Source organism: Schistocerca nitens, chromosome 4, assembly GCF_023898315.1.
Source record: "Schistocerca nitens isolate TAMUIC-IGC-003100 chromosome 4, iqSchNite1.1, whole genome shotgun sequence".
NCBI classification, from domain to species: Eukaryota; Metazoa; Arthropoda; class Insecta; order Orthoptera; family Acrididae; genus Schistocerca; species Schistocerca nitens.
Genome location: NC_064617.1, coordinates 792,324,174 through 792,339,047, shown reverse-complemented (window position 1 = coordinate 792,339,047; position 14,874 = coordinate 792,324,174). Strand labels below are relative to the sequence as shown.

The window sequence follows — 14,874 nt, the reverse complement described above, 5'->3', positions numbered from 1 at the left end:
ACCGATGACCTTCGATGTTTCGTTCTTTAAATGGGAACACGTACTGTATTTTCTACGGCGAAAGAAGACGTTGTTACCCGATACTGATTATGAAACGTTAATCTTCTATAGGGCTGTAGCAAGACTGAGGTGTTTTCATAGAGGCGTACACAAAATAATATTATGTTGTTAACTGCAATTCGTGAAACACCTACCCCAAAACTGCTTTGACTGCCAGGACTCTTATTTCGCCATAAGGATATAAGCAAAAAATTGATGCATCACTGTCGAGTATTGGTGTCTACTGTATTATATCACAGCAGAGACGTCATCAGATCTCGTCGAGATCGTTAGGAGATGGAAAGGTAGTAGTAGAGGTGAACGAAACACAAATTTTTAGTGGGAACCTAGTTTATTTTTCGTTGGTTACAGTCAGTGGAGAAGGGTCTCTAGTGGAGCTGTTTCTTGCTGCGGGAAGCGGCCAGCACATCCTCGAGGACGGACAGGACGCTGTCGAAGGTCTCCTCACTGGTGGGGATGATCTGGTCCGCGGGCAGGATGAAGCCGTAAAGGCCAGTGTCCCTCAGCTCCCAGACGAACGAGTAGCGCAGGCCCAGCGCACCCATCGACCAGTCGATGCTGGTGCCGGCCGCCGGGTCTGCCAACCAGAGAAAGACACAATCAGACATCTGCCCTTCTGCCCTTCTGCCCTTCTACTCAGTGGTCGGCAGTCCATCGTTTCTGCACTGAGCGTCTTGTAGATAATCGTAGGTAGCTATGTTCACAAGGCATTCATATGGTATCCCATAAAGACTATGAACAGAAATTCAATTCAAGTAAAAACAATACCACAAATAATAAATTTTATTCCAAAGTCATTGATGAAGTTCTAAGTAAAAAAATGAATAAGCAAGTCAGAACCCTACTGTACCCAGTGAACAACATGGATAGACCGAAAAGGAAACGGTGCAGTTTACCTGTTGTGGGAAAAATTTCAAAGCAGAGAGGTACAAACACATAAATCAGGAACAAGGAAAACTTAGAAAGTAATCCGAAAGAATTAGCAAATTATGTGAATACCTACTTTAGCAGCATTGCAACGAACTTACAGAAAATTTTCCAAAAGACGCTAATCAACCAATACAGAAGCATATAGCAAACTCAATGGTATTGCTTCCAACTACTGAGGAGGAAGTATGCAATGTTGTAAGACAATCAAAGAACAAAAACTCGGCAGGTTTAGATGAAATCCCAAAGTGTGTGCTGAAAAAATGCATAAACTGTATCAAAGCTCCACTAACAGAAATCATAAATGAATCCGTCAAAACTGGTTGCTTCCCTATCTGAAGCATGCCAAAATTTTACCAGTTCACAAAAAAGGTGATGTAGAAAACGTTGAGAACTACAGACCAATAGCCCTATTGTCATGATTTTCCAAAGTGATAGAAACAATAATGAAAAATAGGCTTTTGAGCTATCTAAGTAAATTCAACCTCCTCTCCAATGACCAGCACGGTTTCAGGTCTGGTAGAGATACAGAATCTGCAATAGTACAATTTACCAAAAGAGTTTTAGAAGCACTAGATGAGAATAGCTATGTAACTGGCCTTTTACTAGACCTGTCTAAGGCATTTGATACAGTTGACCAGAAGCTGTCACATAAATTAGAGGCACTAGGAGTAAGGGGAGTGGTTCTCAAATGGTTTCGTTCATATCCAGAAAACAGTGTACAGTCAGTAGAGATAACACATGTTTCCAGTGGATCAAAGTACATTGAGAAACATATACCTGATCCACAATATATCAATATTGTGGTCCCTCAAGGAAGTGTACTAGGCCCTGTATTATTTCTGGTGTTTATAAATGACTTCCCGCAACATATCAGCCATGGAGAGAAGATATTGTTTGCGGGTGACAGCAACATAGTAATCACCAGTAAGACATCAGCACAGATGTTCGGAAATTCTGCTGAAGTGCTGAGGGATGTTCACAAATGGTGTCAGGAAAACAAAGTAATTCTCAACGTAAAGAAAACAAATACAATATGCTTTAGAATGAACAGAAAACAGAGTCCCTTAAATTTAAAACTAGATAACATTTCCATAGATGATGTACCCACAACAAAATTCTTAGGGTTGCACATTGACAGCCAAATGAAGTGGACTGAACGTGCTATGAAACTCTCGAAAAAGATATCCACAACATGTTATGCACTTAGAGTCCTTGTATCTGCATGCAGTAGTGAATGTTTGAGAAGTGTATCCTTTTGTTATGTTCATTCAGTAATCAGTTATGGTATTATTTTCTCGGGAAACAGTGCTCAGAATTTGCAAACAGTATTTAAAATACAAAAGAGAGCAGTAAGAATTATAACAAAAAGCAGTAAGCGGACGCACTGCAGGGAAGTTTTCAAAATGTTAGAAATTCTAACTGTTGCTTGTGAATTTATATTCCAAACCATAGTGTACATCAAGAAAAATATAGAAAATTATAGCACGAATAGCAGTTTTCATAACTATAGTACAAGAAGAAGTCACTGTCTTCACCTAGACAGGAAGAATAAACAGAAGACTCAAAATAGCTTCTTGTATGAAGGTGTAAAACTGTATAATAAACTACCGCAGAATATAAAAGAAACAGATAACATGTACCGCTTTTGGAAAAATCTTAAATTGTCTTTGCAGGAACACTGCTTTTACACTATAAGTGACTTCCTTAGTACAAAATGATTGTAAATAGCTTTTGTTTCACAATATTTTGATAAGGAGCAAAAATGATTGTAAATAACTTATACATCACAATGTTTAGCTACATGTAACAACAAACTGTATAAATATATAAATGTACGCAACTGACAACATCCATACATTTTAAAATGTGCACGGATAGCTAAATAAATAAATAAAAATAAATAAATAAACAACCTAAGCAGTATTTTAAAATCATAGGGTTTCTCAGTACTTTCCTACGTCCCACAGACAGTAGGAAAGATGCCTATTCAATTGAAATCATAAAGAACCAGACATCGTGGAAGGCAGTGCTTATAAGATCATCAGCAGAGAGTATCAGTGTCGCTGTATTGGACAGAGTGGAAGGTCAGTCTGCTCTACGCTCAGAAAACGCCACAGAATTTGGAGATTAAAGAATGCAGATTCAGCCTTTGACAAACATTGCGTGAATGAAATCCACACACACACACACAAACACACACACACACAATAGATTTAGAAGTCCTACATATAGAAAGAAAGAGTGTGAAGCTCACGCAGTTACATATTCTAGCGTTACGAAATACGTAGACTGAATGAATAAACTCAATTGTTTTTCACCACTCGTAGACAACATTGCAACGCCTACATAGAAGAAGAAGCTTGGTGCCTTCATTCACAAATCAAAAATTTGCTTTTATGTACATAGCTCTACTCTAATGTATTTTTAGTCATAATTTTTGTAAATGGTATCCGAATGAATTATGTAAATGCTGTTTTAAGGATTTTTTTTAAAAATCCACATGTAATTTGTCAAAATTGTCAACAGACATAACTTTTGCACTTCAAGTTATGAATCGAGAGATTTAAAAGGATGACGTGTATATCTTAGCTTAGTTCTCATATTCGGGATCAGTTACGTGCTAGAAAACAACCTTGTAGCCCGAAAACTAGGTCGTACAGTAATAATAAAATGTGTGAAACAAGGCTAAAAATTTATTACGTTTAGCTAATGCAATGTACACTGATGAGGGAAAACGTTATGACCACCTGCTTAATAGCTTGTTTGTCCGTCTTTGGAACGAAATACGTCATTGATTCTGCGTATCAGGGATCCGACAGTTTGTTGGTAGCTGTGCGGAGGTACGTACTATTAGATGTCTACGCACAAGTTACGTAATTTGCGTAAATAACGGGCCACTGATTTGCGTACGAGGTGATAGCATCCGGTAGCGACCCAGGTGATTTCGATAGGATTTACATCAGGCGAATTTGGTCGCCAACACATCAACTCGCGTTCACTACGATGCTCCTCAAACCACTGTTGCACGGTTCTGGCTCCGAGACACGGGCAATTGTACCGCTGAAAGTTTACATCGCCGTCGGGGGAGAACCAAGCATGAAGGGATGCAGATGGTTCGCAACTGTCAGCTTGTCTTCAATTACTACCATACGTCCCAAGCAGGCACAGAACAACGTCTCCCATAGCATAATACTGCTGCCACTGGCCTGCGTTAATGCCGTGGTGTACGTTTCGAGCCACCGTTCACCACGATGGCGGCGTTTGTGGAGACGACCAGTGACCTAGTGTAGCAAAAATGCGATTCACCCGAAGAGCCGACGCGTTTCCATTGATCGACGGTCGAAACGTGATTGTCCCGGGCCCACTGCAATTGTAATTGACGATGTCATTGAGTCAACGTGTGAACACGTAGGGATGGTCTGCTGCGGAGCTCCATCTTCAGTGGTGTACCATTAACAGTGTGCTACTGGGCAGAGGTAGGGCAAATCACCATCTATCCCACTTTACAGATCAGGCAAGCCTCCTAACCCACGTTGACGTTCAACCATTTATAGCCTAGTGGTAGTTTCATTGTCCTTCTGCCTCTTTCCCCAGATGCTCACGACAGTACCTCGTGAGTATTTAACTAGCTTCGCCGTTTGAGAGATTCTCGATAACAGGCTCCGTGTGATAATATTGTGCCATATGTTAAAGTCGCTTATCTCAATGGATTTTGTCATTTGCAGAACATATCGTCACTAGGGCAATGCCCCATCAGTGTCTGCTCCTCTTACATACTTTTTTACCGCGTCGTGTGCCCGTTACGCCACAAAGCGGCATCCAGCGTCGAGGAGGACAATGGTCATAATGCTTTGGCTCATCACCGTCTAATGTTTCACCAAAAAACCACAGCTGAATCAATGAAGACGGATAAGAAAATTTAATATGTGCACAGTTGCTAACGTTACCTTTTAGGAAAACCTGCACAAATTTCGGCGTGTATCATCAGTGGTGAGGGCAGCAAACTCACACAGAAGACGGCCTGATTCGTACACGTGGTCCGTTGTACTGACTCAGGTGGCGGCCGGCCTGTGTGACGGAGTTGTGGCCGGGACCCCTGAGCAGTGAGGGCAGTCCTGACATGCGCGCACCCATTGCAGGCTGTTCATTTGTCTGCCACCTCGGTGTTACGCACAGCGAACGGAGACCGGGGGCAACGGGCGTCCGGGAAAGGCTATAGAGCGCCCACATAGAAGCTGTGGATTCACCAGCAAACGTAGGAACCTTTCAGCTTGCCATTTTCTCGCTGGTGTGTATCTGGAGTACGACGCTCCGCGGACATTAAAATGATGCTCAACTAAGGACGCTACAGGAGGCTGTCTTCCACATCATGTTAATGTTGTACGTGGAATTTTTTGGCGTTGCCTACGGCTCGTGAGCTACTGTCTTGTTAAACTACGTGTGTCAGTTCGCTGGTCTCTCCCAGAAGTCTGGGGCCCTCTTATGACACGTCAAGTCTCGTTCTCCTTCACACCTGTTTGTTAAAATTAATATTAAGTGTCAGCAGTCAAGTAATTGCGTCTGTAATCATGTGTTTAAGTGTTGTGAAGAACTTCCAAGCTTTAATGAGATTTCCAAGTGCCTGAGGTTAAGGTTGAACATACCAGTACGTTCTTTTCTAGAGTTGTATGTGTCCAAAAATAAATGGTTCTAATGGCTCTGAGTACTATGGGACTTAACATCTGAGGTCATCAGTCCCCTAAAACTTAGAACTACTTAAACCTAACTAAACTAAGGACATCACACACATCCATGTCCGAGGCAGGATTCGAAACTGCGACCGTAGTGGTCGCGCGGTCCCAGACTGAAGGGGCTAGAACCTCTCGGCCACAGCGGCAGGCCTGTATGTGAACATGTTAAGCATAGTGAACCAGTGGCATTTAAGTATGAAGGCACTCTAGTGTGTCCCAAGTGAACTGATGTACATGCCATTTATGCTCTTGTGTGAATATTCACTTCAAAGTGTTTGCTAAAACAATGGTCTCAATAATTTGAGTTTTAATATTGGCCATTAGCACTCAGTTATCTTCTTTCCTGTATGATTGTGCTTTGATAAGATAACATGTCTGTGTCTGTTTTTGTTATTTGTTGTTTTAATATAATGTGCATGAGAGATTACAGACATAGGTTTTGATGTCAGTTATAAGACTAAAGGTTCGTTGTCTTGCAGCTACATGTAATAAATATATTTCCACATCTAGACGCTTTTGTCAGCCAGCGTGAGTTCGCTATTGCAATGATGTGTGAAGTTCACTTTTGGTATCTATTAATAAATGATCTACATCTACATCCACATCTACATGATTACTCTGCAATTCACATTTAAGTGCTTGGCAGAGGGTTCATCGAACCACAATCATACTATCTCTCTACCATTCCACTCCCGAACAGCGCTCGGGAAAAACGAACACCTAAACCTTTCTGTTCGAGCTCTGATTTCTCTTATTTTATTTTGGTGATCATTCCTACCTATGTAGGTTGGGCTCAGCAAAATATTTTCGCATTCGGAAGAGAAAGTTGGTGACTGAAATTTCGTAAGTAGATCTCGCCGCGACGGAAAAACGTCTTTGCTTTAATGACTTCCATCCCACTCGCGTATCATATCTGCCACACTCTCTCCCCTATTACGTGATAATACAAAACGAGCTGCCCTTTTTTGCACCCTTTCGTTGTCCTCCGTCAATCCCACCTGGTAAGGATCCCACACCGCGCAGAGGACGAACGAGTGTAGTGTAAGCTGTCTCTTTAGTGGACTTGTTGCATCTTCTAAGTGTCCTGCCAATGAAACGCAACCTTTGGCTCGCCTTCCCCACAATATTATCTATGTGGTCTTTCCAACTGAAGTTGTTCGTAATTTTAACACCCAGGTACTTGGTTGAATTGACAGCCTTGAGAATTGTACTATTTATCGAGTAATCGAATTCCAACGGATTTCTTTTGGAACTCATGTGGATCACCTCACACTTTCCGTTATTTAGCGTCAACTGCCACCTTCCACACCATACAGCAATCTTTTCTAAATCGCTTTGCAACTGATACTGGTCTTCGGATGACCTTACTAGACGGTAAATTACAGCATCATCTGCGAACAACCTAAGAGAACTGCTCAGATTGTCACCCAGGTCATTTATATAGATCAGGAACAGCAGAGGTCCCAGGACGCTTCCCTGGGGAACAACTGATATCACTTCAGTTTTACTCGATGATTTGCCGTCTATTACTACGAACTGCGACCTTCCTGACAGAAAATCACGAATCCAGTCGCACAACTGAGACGATACCCCATAGGCCCACAGCTTTATTAGAAGTCGCTTGTGACGAACGGTGTCAAAAGCTTTCCGGAAATCTAGAAATACGGAGTCAGCTTGAGATCCTCTGTCGATAGCGGCCATTACTTCGTGCGAATAAAGAGCTAGCTGCGTTGCACAAGAACGATGTTTTCTGAAACCATTGCTGATTACGTATCAATAGATCGTTTCGCTCGAAGTGATTCATAATTTTTTGTATACAGTATATGCTCCAAAACCCCTACTTCAAACCGACGTCAATGATACAGGTCTGTAGTTCGATGGATTACTCCTGCCACCCTTCTTAAACACTGGTGCGACCTGCACAATTTTCCAATCTGTAGGTACAGATCTATCGGTGAGCGAGCGGTTGTATATGATTGCTAAGTAGGGAGCTATTGTATCAGCGTAATCTGAAAGGAACCTGATCGGTATACAATCTGGACCTGAAGACTTGCCCGTATCAAGCGGTTTGAGTTGCTTCGCAACCCCTTAGGTATCTACTTCTAAGAAACTCTTGAAGTTAAATATGTTCAGTAAAAGCACCGGAATCTTCACTTTCCACTCCCACACTTCCTGTCGTTTCATCCCTACTATTCATACAAAGTGCCATATTTAAATTATGATGACTTCAGACCATGCGTTAATTTGGGATAACGTATGATGCAGAGCTTCATGTTAGGGTATATTTATTCCTGCCCAGGTATTTTTCTCACATGAAATCTGTTTCACCAGGGACAGAATGATCAAAAGTCGCAATAATCAGTCAGTCATTGACAACGGCCGCACTATGGTAATGAAGAGGCGTCAATATAGATTCACAATGAACGTAGTAACGGAGTCAGTCAGTAGATCGGTTTCTGTTTCAACCCCATTTGACCATACCAGTGTACACTGTACGTATGAGAGAGAAAATTCCCTCCATATGTGTATCTGATTCCATCACGACGGAGGCCCTCCGAATTTGCATATCTTACTCATGACTACAAGAGTCAGAGGTTTACACTAAATGCTTTGGAAGTGCACATCTTTGCAACACCATCTCCTCTATTTTTACTAGGTGAACAATTCTTTGCCGGAAAACTTAACCAGCTGTCAGTATGAACGACTAAGTTTCTACTAGATTTCTATCCTAAGTGAAAATTCCTTCCACTGACGACGATACCACTGGAAAAACTTTTTTTTCCATTTATTCCGATTTTCTAGCACTACATCCTGTTGCACCTTTCACCACCTCATCTGCTGCAGGTTATTGCTATGTATCAACGTCCCACTGATAAAGGGAAGCCTGCTATAGGTCTACGGAATTCCTATAACTACAGATTACACCTGTATGTTGTAAGTTGTATGCTGTGCTTTCTTCAAGCTGTATAGTTAACCCCCGGCTCTTTACTGTAGGATCGAAGTAGTTCGCGCCTGCAGACAGGCAACCCAGTGAACAGATTCAGAATGTGGCCTGCTGTTGCGTCTTCCCAGACAATTCGTGTCAATGAACGGCACACACGTATTGACTTCGTCACGTCACAAACGGTACGCATACTAACCAACTGTAACGTTAATTACAACCTTGGAGAGATGCTCTACCCACTGATGTGTGTCTCTTTTCTGTATGTCCCGTAGTTTCTGTGGAGAGCTTTCACTTTGTACTGTCCGTCCAAAATGTTCCGAGACTGGTTTTATTCCTGGTGTCAGCACAGCAACTACGGTGATAGCTTGAAGTAACAACCGAAGTGCATTCGACCAGTCAGCTGCGAGCAGACAGTGTTAAGTGGTGGGCGTGTGACTGTAGTATCTCAACGTTGTTGCGTCATAAATCGAAATGGAGCAACATTTTTAACTCAACTGCTCATACATTCTCCATGATGTTTTGAAGAACAGACATTTGTGTTCAAAGTTTGTCCAGCACACCTTGACTCCCGAACGGAAATAGCGACATGGACGCCTGTCGAATCGTGAGCGAAATACAAATCGCGGACAATTTTTTTCTGGAGAAAATCATCGCGGATGATGAGACTTGGTGTGATCAATATGAACCTACCACTAAACGTCAAAGCGCAGAAATTCAGATGAAGATTTAACGCTTTGATGAAATATTTGACATTCAAGCCAGTGTGACGCGTGAGCTGAACAACATCCCAAAGAAGCACTTTTCTGAAACGTGGTTGTTTGAACGTTCTGTGCGCTGTATTCAAGTGGAAGGAGACTATGTAGTACATCCAAAGCTATAAAACCACCCTTTTAACGTTTTCCAATTTATTAGTAATACAGACTCTAAATTTTTTGCTCTGTCGGCGTACGGCCCATCCTTTGCTGTGTTTGAAAACGAAACGACTGGAAACATTTTTTTTCTTTTTTTTTCGTGTTGTATTTCTGACTAAGACGTTAACAAAAGTAAGCATACATTAATATCCTTGACACCAAACAAATAGATCGTGAAAGTGTTGAATGCATGTTTGCATGTTTCTTCGACAACTATAGTGGTGATCCATAATGCTTCACCTTAGACAACCAATCAGCCTCCATCGCTGTGAGCACATCACTGATGATTTATTAGTCTCATTAAAGACCTCGACAGTTGGCTCTTCATGTCAGAACAGTCAGTTTAGGACCATCTCCATAATTTTGTCTCTAAATATTTTAAACAGCTTGTAAAACGGCTGAAGGCCAACAGCTGGCTGATGCTCCTTAAATCCGTGATATTCCAGCATTTACATTCGTCCGTACCCAACATCCAAGAACGGTAGAAGTTTAACTTTCACAATTAAATTGCTTTCTGTAACTGCTATAAGATTAAAGGAAATACTAATATTAAACAGGTGCTGTAGATTACGCATATGGGCTACTTCAGGCCATATGTAAATATAAACGGACACAGACTGTACTGAAAAATCCTTACCCGAGGATTTCATTTCTTGGTACCGCTTAGTAAAGGGAACCTAGAGAAGACAGAGCTTCCGTTTATCTGATGACCGCAGGCCCAGTGGTTGTGTTTGCCAGCCACTGGAGCCGCGCAAGCCGGTCGACTGGGTCCTGCGCCTCCTTTGTAATGTTGCACTACGCGCATTGTCCGCCAGCGTCATTCGAACAGTCAAACGAACTTCACGATTGTAACAATGAAGTCTGTGGACACTACAATGGCAAGGCCAAATTATTCCATTCCACATCAACGACGACTTGTATGCGTGTGCAGAGCCTGCTAGTATTGTTCGGAGATTGTTTGAACAGAAGCCTCCATGTCCTCGAATTCCGAGTCGTGATGCAGTTCACAAATTAGTGAATAAATGTCGTGGAACAGGAAGGTTTCATGACAAGAAGCACAAAAGACTAAGTACAGTGTTCACTGCCCATCTGGATGACATAGCATATCATCTGTAAAATTCATCTAAGAACCTCTTACACGTCTTGCACAGCAAACGCAAATTTCTTGCATCTCTGTACAAAGAGCTGAAAAGTTACTTGGGCAAACGCCCAATAAAGTACAGTAAAGCAAGAACTTCAACCCAGGTTGTCCCGTGTACGCAGTTAGGTTTTGCGAATGGTTTCTGAAACAAGTACTTGACGGTGAAATGGGTCCTTACCTCATCCTGTTTTCAGAAAAGCCTGGTTTTATTCGCAGGGGTATGTTAATTCCCAAAACTGTCGACATTGGAGAACCGATAGACCTATTCCGCGTCCTGAGGAACTCTTTCACGATCAGAAAATGGTAGGGTGGTGTGCAGTTAGTGATGACTGAATAATAGGCTCAGTTTTGTATAATAGATAAGTTAATAAGGAAAGATATGTGCAAGACATTCTGCAACCGTTTTTTAATGAACTGAGTGAAAGTAAACGAAACTTCGAGTGTTTTCAACAGGATTCGGAAAAGCTCATACGGCCAATGTTTCTTTGCACGCATTTCATGATGTGTTCCATGATAGATTGATTTGCAACGATATTTGGCCTGCTCGAAATTCCTATTTAATCTCGTGTGATTTCTATTTTTACGGACCACTAAACAATAAAGTGTACACCATAAAGCCACATAAGCTACAGGGATTCGAGGATAATATCCGCGAGTCAAGTAATTCAGTTTCTAAAAGAGAATTACATCTTGTGATGGATAATTTCTTAAGTAGATGTTAGAAATTCGTGGAAAATAATGACAGACCGGCCCAGCATTGCCTTGAATTACATAGACAAGTACAGAATTTATTTAAGTATATTTTAAATTTAGTACTGCGTTTGTAGGCGCGTGACACGGCATCTAATTCGCCGGGCGACGGAGCGCTTGTTACCCGCCATCTACTCCGCAGTGCGTGTGGTCTCAGATAAATGGAACACTCCGTACGTAACAAGATCTTTGACTGCACTATGAAACCTACAAATCCACCTTTGGTACCGACATCTGATTTTGCACTAATTTGTTGAAATTACTGTAGATGCCACCACGTTAATAAGTACTGCCTTATTAAAATAGTATCACCTACATTGGCGAAACATACAAACGAAGCACTTGTACTGGCCGCTGACTAAACATGTCAGTTACTTCTCATTAGTTTGAGTATGCCTGGTGTGGTTTGCTCTTTCTCGAACGGAGCGTCCATTAAGGGAAAACTGTTTCTAATCCTATTATGCCAGGCGCCACTGCATCTCATTCGAGAAATAAAGTTCTTATGTCCAGATTCAAGAAATAGAAACATTTGTTCTGACTAAAGTCGTCTGTCTACGAAAAGTATAAAATAAAGACAGACAGATAGAGAGACTTAGAGAGAGAACACATTCTGTTGGTATGAATCATTTTTGTCTTCCATCAACGCGGCGGAGAAAATCACCTCCGTCTAGAGACAGTATTGTTAAATTCATGAAGTACTTTATACATGGTTGGTTTCATTAGACATAGTAGTTACCTCACTATGTGATACTTACAGATGGCGTCGACGATGCTGCCGACAGTGTACTGGGTACCGTATCTGGTTGCCAGAACCTGGGCTGCTTTCTCAACAATTTGTTGCTGTAACAGAGAATAATGTCTACTTGGTGTTGACATACTATTTTTGAGATATTACAACAGAAATCTCCAGCCGTGTTATTCGTTTTTCACCTGTAGGTTACTACAATTAAAGAGTATTATTGAACACATGCGTTTCGCTTTTCATTATAAAGTATCTTCTGTTGTCATTCTGAAAAGAGAGATACACATTAAATATGTCTGTATATTTTAGTATTTTTATAGTATATTCTTATAAAATGATCAACCAATATACTTACGATGTTTGTGCCTCTTGTTTAGAGTTTTCGCCTTCTCTTCGCCAAAAGTAAATGTGCAACCAAACTAAAAACGACCGAAATTGCAGTGGTTTGCAGAGTAAGTAGACAAGAGGGAAAAGCAATGTAAGTATATTCTGCGCCATTTTGTTGAAGAAATATGGTTTTTGATCTAATAAATACACAAATGTAGAGGTACGTTAAGTATCCATACTTCCAGAATGATAACAGAACAGTCTTTATAAATAAAAGAGAAATTTGTCTATCGAAAAATACTCTTTAATTGTAATAAATTTAAAATGGAAAAAAATTATCATACCAGCTGCTGCTGTGGATGGCCATGCAGACGAACGTATCAACATACTGTCCCTTCATTGAATTAAGTGTTTCTGCACTTCGGCCGAAAACATACTAAAATATCCATCGCCTTGAGTGTCATACTGTAACTGGTGTGAGTGTGGGTCTAGTGCCGATTGAGACAGCTTTTTAAGTTAACGAAAGATGCAGAGTCACCCACCAGTTCGGCGGCGTTGTCGGCGACGACGCTGGACACACCGTAGGGGTACATGAGCAGCTGCGAGTAGCTGTGGAAGCTCAGGTAGACCTGCAGGTCGCTGCCCAGGCCCGTGAGGAACTCAGACAGGGTCTTGGTCTCCACTTCGGAGAAAGCCTCCGACCCGGCGAACGCCTCGGAGCACGAGATGGAGCTGGCGCCCTCCTCTGTGAACATCCAACGATTCCTCAGTCTTCAGCACTACAGAGCGTTGCTAATTAAGCAAGTTCTATTCATTGAGTAAAGCATTTCTTATGGAAATAGTCTCGCCATAGCAATTCTTATCTTTCATTCTTCGTGACTGGTTTCGGGGCCGCAGACACATTCTCACGCAATCATTCCTGCCATCGGCCAAACCGTAAGACTGGGATCCGGCATCACCAATGGTCACACCGAAACTACTCTGGTATTCCTATGAAATCTTAGTTTAAGTGTAGCCGGTTGTGATGCCGCATCCAAACTTGATAGTTTGGCGATCAGATGAGAAAATCTTCGCTATTTATCCCATGACATGGGAAATCAATAAAATGCCGAAGTATAAACTAAAACGAAATTTTAAAACCAACTGATGAGCTTTTGGAGGGAAGTTTGTTCATTGGTTAAAGGAGACGGTTTAGACTGCTCATTGAGTGCGTAAGAAGTACGACTGTAACATCTGAAACTCAAGTGAAACTTCCTGGCAGATTAAAACTGTGTGCCCGACCGAGACTCGAACTCTGGAAACTGTGAAAAGTGCTTGTGCACGGTAGTGATATTTTTGTGTTGTTAATGATGGCGTGCATTCAGAGGAATATAATGGCACAGAGCATCCAATAGGAAGTCAACCATCGAACTTCACGTCCTCACTTGATATGTAGGTCAAATAAACAATTTCTCTCACTGAGTTACGCTTTTTGGGAAAAGTCTGAAACTAAATACTTCCCGTAATTTACGGGCGGTTGGTCTGTGGGCGTGGAGCTAGCGTCCAATAGCGTCACAGTTGGGTTTCATCGAATTCAGATAAGCCGAATCTGCTGGCCAAGACCTTAACGTGAGTTCACTACCATGCTCCTCAAACCATGGCAGCACGATTCTGGCCTTGTGACATTGACAGTTATCGTCCTGGAAGATGCCATCGCTGCTGAGGAAGACATCAAGCATAAGCGGTTACAAGTGGTCCCTAAAAATGTTCACATAGTCCGCAACTGTCACGATGCCTTCTAATACCGCCATAGGTCCCATGGAGGCCCAGGTGAATGTCCCCAATAACATAATACTGCTCCCACCGGCCTGTGTCCCTGGCGCGCCACATGTTTAGACCAGCCATTCGCCTAGATGACGGCGTAACTGGACACCACCATCGGCCTGGTGTAAAAATAAACTAGATTCATCTAAACAGGCGATACGATTCCGTTTATCCGCGGTCCAATCTTGATGATTCCTTTCCCCCTATAATCATAACTCACGATATTGTTGGGCCAATATGGGAGCACGTAGGGATCCTCCACTGCGGATCATCATGTTCAACACCGTACGCTGAACAGTGTGTTCCCAAACACTTGTTCCTGCATCAGCACTGTGTCCCTTCGTCAGGTCTTTTAGGGAGCGGGCAAGCCTCTGGTCCCTATGTTCTGTGATGAGGCACGGATATCCAACTTCTTGTCGGCTACTCGTAATTTCTGCGTTCTTCAACAGTTCCATAAATGCTCCCGACAGTAGCACGCGAACAGCCAATCTTCCTCGTGGTTCCGGAGATGCTCGCTCCTGGACGCAGGGCAACAG

The 14,874-nt window shown here is 42.1% G+C and overlaps 1 protein-coding gene across 1 annotated transcript in view; it reads right to left on the bottom strand.

The window, feature by feature from the left end:
- Nucleotides 1-378: 378 nt before the first annotated feature.
- The window catches only part of LOC126253182 (zinc carboxypeptidase-like), a 118,937-nt gene continuing 104,441 nt past the window's right edge, over nucleotides 379-14,874 (bottom strand). The window contains exons 8-10 of the mRNA XM_049954344.1: nucleotides 13,078-13,280; nucleotides 12,222-12,306; nucleotides 379-637 (exon numbers count right to left, since the gene is read on the bottom strand). Coding sequence (XP_049810301.1) covers nucleotides 429-637; nucleotides 12,222-12,306; nucleotides 13,078-13,280 — 497 coding nt within the window. The 3' untranslated portion in view covers nucleotides 379-428. The remainder of the gene's footprint in view (nucleotides 638-12,221; nucleotides 12,307-13,077; nucleotides 13,281-14,874) is intronic.